Source organism: Cervus canadensis, chromosome X (assembly GCF_019320065.1).
Source record: "Cervus canadensis isolate Bull #8, Minnesota chromosome X, ASM1932006v1, whole genome shotgun sequence".
NCBI lineage: Eukaryota > Metazoa > Chordata > Mammalia > Artiodactyla > Cervidae > Cervus > Cervus canadensis.
In genome coordinates, this window is record NC_057419.1 from 32,534,541 (window position 1) to 32,545,775 (window position 11,235).

The 11,235-nt window shown below is 48.1% G+C and overlaps 1 protein-coding gene across 1 annotated transcript; it reads right to left on the minus strand.

Moving 5' to 3' along the window:
* Positions 1 to 1,060: 1,060 nt before the first annotated feature.
* On the minus strand, positions 1,061 to 10,076 carry FGF16 (fibroblast growth factor 16). The gene is made up of 3 exons (XM_043460009.1): positions 9,660 to 10,076; positions 3,421 to 3,524; positions 1,061 to 2,058 (listed from the first exon to the last, which is right to left on the minus strand). Exons 1-3 carry the CDS (start codon positions 9,931 to 9,933, stop codon positions 1,813 to 1,815), a joined length of 624 nt encoding a protein of 207 aa, XP_043315944.1. The 5' UTR covers positions 9,934 to 10,076; the 3' UTR covers positions 1,061 to 1,812.
* Between the last annotated feature and the right edge of the window lie 1,159 nt (positions 10,077 to 11,235).

An 11,235-nucleotide genomic window follows, 5' to 3' on the forward strand; every position in this document is an offset into this window, starting at 1 on the left:
ACTTCATGTATAAGTCATTCAGATACAAAAAGAATTCTTTCTGAAAATTATTCTTTTAGAGTACTAGGTTTCAAACTTTGTTGTGCACAGGAATCCTCTGGAAGGCTGTTAACATGCAGATGGCTGGGTCTCACCCCCAGAGATTCTGACTTGGCAGGTCTGGGGTTGCTGCTGCTGCTGCTGCTAAGTCACTTCAGTCGTGTCTGACTCTGTGCGACCCCATAGACGGCAGCCCACCAGGCTCCGCCGTCCCTGGGATTCTCCAGGCAAGAACACTGGAGTGGGTTGCCATTTCCTTTTCCAGTGCATGAAAGTGAAAAGTGAAAGTGAAGTCGCTCAGTCGTGTCCAACTCTTCGGGACCCCATGGACTGCAGCCTACCAGGCTCCTCCGTCCATGAGATTTTCCAGGCAAGAGTACTGGAGTGGGTTGCCATTGCCTTCTCTGAGGTCTAGGGTAGGACCTGATAATTTCCATTTCTCACAAGGACCCAGATGATGCTGCTGGTGAAAAGACCATATACTCTAAGAACTGTTGCTTTAGGAAAATGTGTTAACAGATTCCCAGAACTCTCTAGGAGAAACACTGGAGGAGGATAGGGGTAGGGGTTTAGAGAGAGAGTGGGAGAACACCTCTGGAAGGGAAGGTTGACTGGTTCAAAAGATCATTCTCCCTATTGATTGCTGTTTATTTCAGATTACCTCATCTTCATATGTTAAGTAAGAAGCCACCAATTAGGGTTGCTGACTTTTGGGCTTTGGGCCCTAACCAAATTCCAAAGGAGGGTTTCTCTATGCTTAGTCCTAAGCACAAATGGGAGCTTCCATAAGAGCTGATGGTCCAGGCCTTTCTGAAGCTTTGATTCACCACTAAGTGTAAAGTCACAGAACCAGAAAGAACTTCAGATAGGGCTCCTAGATAATGCTAGTATTGTAGATAGTGAGTCACCTAGGCTAGGCAGTGTGATGCCAACATCAAGAGATTCTAATGAGTAGCAAAAGAAGCCAACAAACCTTCTAATCTTACTAAGTGTACAAATCAATAGAGTTAGACAGTGGTTACAATATAAAGACAATTTTATTGCCAATAAAAGCCTTTGATAACTCATTTATCCTGTTTCAGTAGGACCTTATTCTTTCTGATGAAAATCCAGTCATAGCATCTCTCATTAAAAATAAAATTATTTTGAAATAAATAAATATATAAAATAAATAGCATATACATTTCATAAATAGTTTGTCTTTATGCACAGTATCCATGCTTACATTTTAATATAATTTTCTTACAACCTACCCCATCTCCCACTTTCAACGTCAGGAAAACTGCATGTCAGGACAGATGATAAATCTGCAGAGCCAATACAGGAATGGCTTGCAGTAGGGCTGGAGCCCCAAGGATTTTCTTAATGAGACTTCTCCAGAGCTCTGTAGGTAGCATCTATGGCAGATTCCTTGGTCTTTCATTTACCCACTTTAAGGTATTTGGGTAGATTGTGGGGCAAGACACCTCTGGCCCTTGGTAGGGGGCCCCATTCTTTCTTGTGCCACCTCAGGGGAAAGAACATGAGTAAAGAAAAAAGTATATACAAGATTCCCTCTAGGCCTCCCCATCCCCCCACACCCCTCCCCAAAATAACCCAACCTTGATATATACTTTTGAACAATGAGGGAACAGCTGGGTCGAGTTGAACAGTAAGTGCTTCTTTGTTATCTAAATTGATAGGAAAGAGGATTGAAAAGCTATGAGTATAGTGCTTCCAGGGACAACTGCAGCCGCAGAGTATATGGGTCACAGAGGTCACACTAGGGGTCCGTTACCTATAGCGGAAGAGGTCTCTGGACATGGTGGGCAACTTAGAAGGATCTACTGGCCTGGGTAAAAAGTGGGTGAATTTCTGGTGTCGTTTAGTCCTGTATCCCTCCCGGGGTGAGCCGTCTTTATTCAGGGCCACATAATACTGTCTCTCCGAGTCCGAGTGTTTGTACAAGGTGGAGGCATAGGTGTTGTACCAGTTTTCTTCAAACTGTTCCCGGAAAACACATTCACGTGTGAGTTTCTTCTGTGAGGGTGAGAAAATAAAGCAGAGCCCATTATATGACTATTTCTCCCATCCCAGCTTGCTGGTGGAGAAACTAAAATAATAAATAGCACATTTATATTAGAAAATTTCAGGCCTATCTCCCGGTATTACTGAGACATCTTCTTTCCAAATACTATGAAACAGTCTTGTTTGTATTGCTTTCACCCTCTTTCATGAGCCACGCAAAAATTTTTCAGGTGAGATTCTGAAAGCAAGAGACTGGAAGAGATGGGCTCACCTGGCACTCTGAGCTTGAGAATTTCTGCCTCCCAATGCCAACTGACACCTTTGAGCTTTCTCCCTATTTAGGGCTAAAGATGTTCAAATCCATTGAGATTGCCGTCAACCACATCAACTGACAGGCAAAGGCCTCAGATCTATATAAAGCTCCATGGGAGGCGAGCTGTGATCTCTCCTAATGAAGGGTCTCAGGGCCTGTCAGTTGGAAAGCTCAGGAAAAAAATCTCCTTGAGAAGTTCCTCCAATCTGGCTACTTCAAGCTGGCAGCTCCTGGGTCTCTTGCCTCTATCCCTTCTCACACTTGATTCAGCCACAATACTACTTGCTGGGGTTGCCGATACTGAGTGCTGGGGACAGGCCTATCTCTTAGGTGTCAGAGAAGAATGTGCTCTGATTTCATGGGATGCAGGCAGCCAAAAAGTATGCTCTGTGACTCAAAAGCCAAAGCCAGGAGTTGGGATCCCCCAGAAGGGTTAAGATCAGCAAAGTCACTCACCATTCCCCAGCTCTGGGCTGGCTTCCAGAATAGAGAACATGTGCTGCAGCCAATCCAGTCCTAGCTGGGGACTTAGGGCTGTCACCAGACCCTGGAATCCTCACTCTTCATTTGTTTGTTTGCTTCGTTTGGCCTTTGGGATTCAGCTGAAGCAATTTGGACATCAAAGACTTTGTTCTTTATTTCAGAATCCTCAATCTCAAGGCCAGCTCTCACTGCCTATTTTTGTGCCAGCTAGTTGGCTACTCCTCTGGGTACCCATCACAAATCAGATATACTCCTTGGGAGGGTTAATGCCTCAAACCCTTACCATCTACTGACAAACCAGTACAGCTTCCTATTATTATCAGATGAGCTGACACTCTAATGGAGAAGGCAGAAGCAAATATACCACAGAAAAGCTTCTGTTTTCATGGGGACTGAATGAGTGAGAGTGTTATGTAGCAAGTTTCTGGGCAGTCAAGAATTGACTAGAAGACACTAATCCTTTAAAGTTGACAGAAGTGCTTTCAAGTGCTAGATAAATGTTTTGCCTTACATTACCCAAACACTGGTGGTAATAGCTTCTGAGAGAAAACAAACAAACAAACAAACAAACAACTTACCGACCCATAGAGTTCTCCTCGCTCGTTCATTCCTAAATACAGGCCAGAGTCCACTCCCCGGATGCTGATCAGCCCTACAGCCAGGCTGATAAACTCCAGAATTCCTAGAGCAAAACAGTGAATGCCATTTCCATCACTGATATCAAGCTAACAGAAAGCTGTCCGGGTGACATGAGCTGGTCCTTTATCCCCAACTGAAGGCCAGCGCCATGTGCCTTTGGTGAATTACCTGATGAAACCATCTTTTGCAGCAAGGACGGAACCTCAGAGAAGAAACTGAGTCTCTCTGGGCCTCAGTCAGTCCATATGTAAAATGGGGGACAATCTCTGCCTCTACTCAACACTCTTAGGCATATAATAAGGAAGAGACTGTGAGAAGACTTTGGCTACAAAAGCTTCATAATTTCAAGGTACTGTTAAATGCCACCATTTCAAGAAATAGGAGGGCAGCTTTTGAAATGAAACAATGTGGCCAACTTTCTATATCTTCCCAAAGTCACTTTCTGATTCCCCAGAGCTCACAGCATTACCTTGCTGTCCTCTAGGCTGAACTTGTTTTGTACCCTCTTAGCTCCCAATGTCCCTAAAGCCACATGAGGCTGTCAACTGCCTGTAGCTGACTCTAACAAAGGCCACACAGGCCACTCACTAAGTTTGTTCCTCTGTCCTATGGCAGGAAGCAAAACTTGGCCTGGTGAGAGCTTTCTCCTCCAAAGTACTTTTGGCCAGTGCAGCTGCAGGCCGACAAGCCTGTCATTTTCCCCTTCTCTCTTGTGGATTTTAAATCTATCTATGGCAAAGAGTTGGCAGGTAGTATTAGACTTGATACTGATTTGAGATGTTGCAACTTTAAGGGGAAGAGGAAGATATTTAGAAATGTTCCTCTAGTTGACAAAGTTAGAGATGAGGATTTGAAAACGTTTTCATTTACCCAGCAGTAGCAGGGGGGAAAAAAGACATTGAGTACTAAGAGGGAAAAAGGAACCAGAACTGAAATCCTGGGGGTACTGACGACTTCACAATTTTGTTCTAACATAACACATCTATTATATGGATACAGATGCAATGGTCAACTAGATTTCTTTTTGATATTCTCTAATTAATCATGTTTTTCAACATATAGATTAAAACTGGATACAACTGACTCCAGAGGCATCCAAAGGTATGAAATGAGCTCATATCTGGCTGTCTTTCTTATCCAAAAATGTAATTCTTAAGGGTAGTAATATTCTATGAAATCTACACAGGGAGTAGGACTGATTCCTTAAAGATCTCTTTAAAAAAAATTAAGTGGTCAATTTTGAAATCAGGTTCAAGAGTCCAGTGGGAAGTCTTCTGAAAAGCCCCAGTGATTCGGGCCAGTGGGTGGGTATTCAGGTATGGAAGCTTTTAGGGCACACACAGACCTTTTCAAAGAATGTAACTATCTTCTGCTCCCACAGTACAGAACACTCAAAGCATAGCCTCTGGCCTCTAGCATTGACATCCTCCAAGTTTTATTCTCAGTCTGGTGGTTACTAACTCTCATAGCACATACACACAAAAGAGTTTTGGAAAAGGAGATTGACACAAGATGGTAGGAGGGGAGGGGAAAATTACCTGGTGCCAAGTAGGGGTTAAGCAGATACTGATTTAGTGGGCCAAGACTTTTAGTTACACTGAACAGGGTTCTGATTTTGGTTCTGCCCTGTTTAACATTTTAATAAATGACTTATAAGAGGACATGGGGACTGTTTACCCTAGTTCCAGAAGACATACAGCTGAGAGGGTAACAATAAAAATCCAGAGATTTTAAGAGAATGGAAAAATGGGCTGACTCCAACAAAATAAGCTTTGATTAGAATAAATGTAAAGTCCTGCACTTTGGTCCAGAAACCAGTTAACCAAGATGGTTTTTTTTGTTTTGTTTTGTTTTTCTCTCCCGTCCCTCTCGCGCCTCTCCGACTGCCGGCGACGGCCGGGTATGGGCCCGACGCTCCAGCGCCATCCATTTTCAGGGCTAGTTGATTCGGCAGGTGAGTTGTTACACACTCCTTAGCGGATTCCGACTTCCATGGCCACCGTCCTGCTCCAAGATGTTTTGTGTTTGGAGTTGTGTTGAGGGAGGGTGAGCCTCAAGTATTAATCATGAATTTATCTATTTCTTTCTTTTTATTTCCATACTCCTCCCCACTCCAGGAAGCTATGTATATTTTCTTGAAAACATTGGACTGTTGGACTACTTTTGTGTTCCTGTGCATTTTTATTAAATATATCTTGGGATGGGGAGATGTGGCTTAGCAAAACATACACAACAACAGCTTATGGAATCTGATTGAACAAGGTAAGCTCAGTATGGCTGAGTCATGAGATTTTAAAAAGCTAATGTGAAGTTAGTCATGTAAAAATTAAAAATTACTAAAAAGCCAATAAACAAATAGAAAAAAGGAAATAAAAATTAATATGATTTAAGACTGTATTGATTGAGATCTAGTAACTGGCATAAGGGCAGGGGTTGCCCCATTCTACTCTGCCTCAGATCACAGTAAGAATGCAGTTTTGAATTCTACTGTGTTTAAAGAGGGCCACAGAAAACCAGAAGGGTGTTCAAAGGAGAGTGGCCAGTATGGCCAGGAAATGAGAAGTCAGGTCATGATTCAGTTCTGGGTGATAAACATTGAGGGATACCAACCTGCTGGAGCCTTCAGTTCTTTGCTTTGCTTAGGCAGTTTACTTCTGAGCTTTGAGTCTTGGTTCCCTCATTCTCTAAGTATCTCATGTCTCTGACCACCCTGAGCTCATTAAGTAGCAGAGGGCAGCTTGTGATCTCACCATCCAAGACCTGGTGTGAGAACAAATCATGAAACCCAAGAGGTGTGGCCTTTGAGTCACCAAGGTTTTTCTCCAACTCTGTTAACCCTGGTGCCAAAGGACAGATCATACAGGAAGTCACTTGGGTTGTGTCCAGTAACCAGGGGTCTCTAACAGTTGGAATCATCCCTGCCCAGCTGTCTTTGGGCATCATTTCCCTTTGCCAACTTTCCTATTAGCTGGATTCAAACTGTGGGAACCCAGTGGCACATGATGATGGAACAGATATTCCTAAACCTTCTCTTGAATTCCAGCCAGCATGAAGGGAGAGAGAAAATAAGCCAGTTTCACATTTTCCCAACTACAGCTGGAGAGGGGTGTTAACAGCAAAATGTTGAAGCAAAGTATTAAGTAGACAAAGTTTGTCCTCAGTGCTTTCACCCCCTTCAAAGCCCAGGACCTCCCTCTACTCTGCTTCATCTTGACCTGCCCACCTCAGGCTCTGGCCTGTGTTTGATAATTTCCAGACTCTTCTTATACCTTCTCTCCCATGGCTTCATTCAAAATGAATCTGTTCTGGGTCCCACTGCTTTAGAACTCAGCTAGATGACTGGCTAATATGTCATTTAATCTAGTTCCATAACTCGCCTGAATGCCCTCAGCCATCCTTTCAGCCCTTCAGGGCCAAGGCAGTGCTGTTTTGGTACCTGGCCAAATAAGAACCAGATAGCTCAAAAACCAAAGCAGCTGCATGAGCCTGTTCCATCCCACCTGGCAAGAGGCCTCTCCTCCAATCTGGCTCCCAAGCTCTATTCTGCCAGCCCACAGGTGCCCCTCAGGAATGTCAGTATCCTTGTGAACCTCATGTAAACGCCACCAGCCAGGCAGAGATTGAAATACTCCTGGCTACTGATTGCAGAATGGGGGATGGGTGGAGAGAGGGAGCATAGGCTGTGCCAACAGGTTATTATTTGGAGTCGAGGCTGCTCTTGGGCTCAGCCTGACTCTTTCTGAATGCATGGATTCCAGGGTAATCCTTGGGGGCCCTGCTCTCCAATTACAACAAATAGCTATTTACTTTACATGGCCTTTGGAGACTACCTCTTCCCCCCAAGCAGAAATCTATAATATTTTATATCTTAAGTCTGGCCTATTTTACCCTGCTGGAATGTTGACTGCTAAAGCACTTATGGAATGTTAAAGTTTCGATTTATTGAATACCCTGGCTGATTAACTCAAATGTGGAGGGAGGAAAGAGTCAGCAAACTCAAACACCACCTCTTTCTTTGCCAAAAACTAAACTGAAGAAGAGTAAATGTGTGCTTGAAAGTTGGTAAGGGATGTTACAAAGAGACAGCTTTGACCACTTATCATTTCCTTTACAGGAAATACACGGATCTGCCAGGAAGCCAGGGAAGGAGGGAAGGGAAAAGGTGATGCAGAGGTGGTCTCTGTGAGTGAGTGAGTGTTTTAGGCAAAACTCAAAAATGAAGCAGTCAGTTAAACAGCAGTGAAAACACCCCTTCCTCCTGCCAGTTTTATTTCCTTTGGTTTCTCCTTAAACTTAACACCCTTAGCAGTTTGAGAGAGAAAAGAAATCAAGATGTGTCCTTAGGGAGGTAATTAAAGACCACTTATCCCAAGAGCCTATTACTGATTTACGTTGACTTTGTAGGTTATTGGGCTCAGCTTAGGCACAGAGTCAGACAAACACTTGTAGCTGCTGGGAGTCAAAGTCATAGTTTCTCCACCTCTGTGCCCCCCCCCTCACATTTCTCCATCATTTCAGGATTTTTCTTCTATAGCTCAGGAATGAGCTACCCCAATATCTTTAGGCCATTTCTGGGAGCTTTGGGGGGCTCTGAGGCCAGGGTGGGAGTTCCATTCCTTCTGAAGAGGAACAAAATGGGACTACAAAGTCACTGGCAATGGAAGGGAAAGGAGCCAAGTTAACCCTCCCTCTCCTCTCACCCCACCCCACCTTATCACCCTTTTGAGGACCTGCTGCAAGTTTATACAGACACCTGCACCCCTCCATTACTCCCACCCCACACACAACCTACTGTACTCCAGCTCTCCAAGTACATTTTTCTAAGATGACATAGACCTCATAAGGGTTCCTGCTTGCTCTGCAAGGAAGACCAGCCCTGGCCCAAGTTGTCTGCTAGACTTAGCCTTGCCCAGCTACAGGCCTCTGTCCCCCCACCCCCGCATCCACCCCCGACTTCTTACCGTGGTGCTCTTGGAGGCAGCTCTAGCAAGACATGGGGAATAGGAAGATGAGGCGGTTTGGGGGGAGTGGAGGAGGATTGCGGGGGGGGGGGGAGGGAAGGGTGTCAGACCTGCCAGTAGGCAAAACTTCTCACTGGCTTAAGAACAGAAGGTATCTTTGGCCTATAGGGTCCTTGGGGAGGAAATGAGGAAATTGGGGGATGCTGGGACCCAAGGAAGGGTAGCTGTCACAGCACCTGAATAGTTTAGTAGAGGACAGGAAATTAAAAATAAAAACGGCCAAATTATTGAGGAGTGAACACATTTGCTTGGTAACACAATGATCTCTGTCCCAGATCAAGGTTTATATTAATTGTGTTCTGCATGTGAGACAGGCAGCTGTGCCCTTTGAACAGGCAGAGAAAATCCTTGATAGAGGTGGGGTATTTTCTGCCCTGGGCCCAGGAGACACCTGTTTGGGGGGCTGGGAGTGGGCCCAGGATGGTTTCCTCACTGAGGCAAGGAGTCCAGAGGTAGCTCCCAGGCAAAATGTGCCCCAGGGCTTGTGCCCTTACACACTGGCCACTGGGAGGCTTTCCTAATTTCTCTAATACCCAGCTCCCGCCGTGCTGTCTGGGTTGGCCCCTAACCCAGGCAGAGCAACACAGAGGCAGGCAGGTGCCAAGGCTGTCGCGTCCCCATAGGCCAAAAGCCACTTGGGCGCGGGCTGTCCGCACACAGGGTCCAACGGCCGACGAAGGCTCCTGCTACAGGTAATCTGCCGCGACAACCTTGCTGCCGTCGAGGCTCAGCCTCTCGCTGTAGCCACGTTCCCTGATCTCCTCGGTGGATGCTCCTACCCGCCCCCCACCCGGCCACCCAGCTCCACCTGCTTTCCTTGAAAGGGGAAGCCCAGCGTCCAGGTCCTAGAACAATCCCTCTAGCTCCCGGAGGAGGTAGGGTGGGGTGGAGAAAGGAGAGGCCGCATCTCAAGGTGCCCCCGCCTCCTCCCGAGAGCATCCGAGGGTGCCAGGCGCCCCGACGCCACAGCCCGGCTCAAGTCCGCACCCTCACTTCCCGCCTGCCCGCGTCTTCAGCGGCCTCCCGCCTCGACGAGCCCAGACAGCGCCGGGCGGGGCGGAAACGGCTGGTCCGCCGGCCCCAAGCCGCAGCCTCGAGCCGTCGGCTCCCCAGCGCGCAGTCCGCTCGCCTCCTGTCCCTCCCCCCCGCGTCCTCACCGAAGCGGCTGTGGTCGTGGCGGGTGCCGTGCACCGTGCCGTTGGGGAAGATCTCCAAGTGGAAGCCGGTGCGGCAGTACAGCTGGCGGCGTCGCAGGATCCCCTTCAGGTGGGCGAAGTCGGTGGGCGAGCCGCGCTGCAGTTTCCCCTCAATCTGGCCCAGACGCTCGTTCAGGAAACCCGGGGAATCAGCCAGAGGCACGTTCCCCAGAGACGAGGAGAAGCCGTGCAGATCCCAGTCCAAGGAGGCGAAGACCCCCCCCACCTCCGCCATGGCGGGGCACGCGGGGCCGAGCCTGACCGCGGGGCGCGAACTGCCTCTCCCCGCCGCGGGCGCGGGCGACTCGGCGGCGCTCGCTCGCTCGCTCGCTCCGAACTCTGCGGAGCTGCAGTCGACGTCTGTTCGCGTCCAAGGAACTTCTCAGCGGCGGGGAGCGTGGGGCAGCGCGCTCCTGACCTTGCGCTCAGTCAAAGTGCCGCTTCCCCTCCACATCCATCTCCCCAGGCCTCTCATAGCTGGCTTCGTCGAGCTATCAGATGCAAACGGCACTTTATATACATACCCACTCCCCTTACATTGACATATTGGATATTTAAATACAAGCCACACCTCAATGGCATCCCCTCGGAGATTGGTGTGTGTGTGTGTGTTTTCCCCTCCTCGTATCCTTTTGGCTCTTTTTGGGAGAGGGGGGTGGAGGGGGAGAGAGCGAGCGAGCTTCACTCCCTCTTTTATTATGAAAAAATGGCAGGAAAAAGCTACACATTGCAGTGAGGCATAACTGCTTTTGGCAGGTTTTTCTGAAACTGCTGATGAAATAACTGGAGCCCAGTGCGTGGAGGCTGTTGGCGTCCACTGCCACTCGGGCCTGTTGCGTGGAAGTCTGTCTGTTGCGCGGGGGCAGCACCCACCTCCCGCGCGGCCTCCGGCTGCTTGCCTTTCGAAAGTGGTGTGAGACCTGGCGGGGGGGATGGTTCACTCGTTCGTGAGTCCCCTCTTGTTCCCCGACTGGTCGGAGGCTGCAGAGGGGCACCTGGCCTGGGTCCCTGGTTTCTTTGTTCTGTTGACCCCCAGGCCCACTCCCCACCTGTATGTCGGCAGGGGGCTGAGGAAGTGAAGAATCTGGAAACGCATGCAGTTGCAAAATGTGAGATCTGGGGGGGTGTTCGGGGTTCCTGCAGCCACCCAGGCGGGGGGCCTTAAGGGGTCTGGGAGGAGCGGGAAGCCCCACAGAGGAAAGAAGGCATTTTTTAAAAAGGGACGTTACAGCTTAGGAAAAGGAGTGGGGGGGGGCAGTAAGAAATAGAAAGCGATCTTTTTGAAAAATGATCTCCTCTGGCTTTCTGGGCGCGCTTTTACAAGGCTCTCGAGAACAAGCTTGATGAGAGGCCACTGGAAGTCTGGTGGGGGTTTCCCTCCACCTCTTTTCTTGTTGGAAACAGGTGTTTCCTCGCTCTGTCCTGTGCCCTCCTTAGATTCTATCAGGAAGAGCGGTAGTTGGGGCGGGGACTGGAGGCACCCAGGGCAACAGGCAGCACTGAGAAGGCTTGAGGGTCTGGTGCCCGGCCTGCCCTA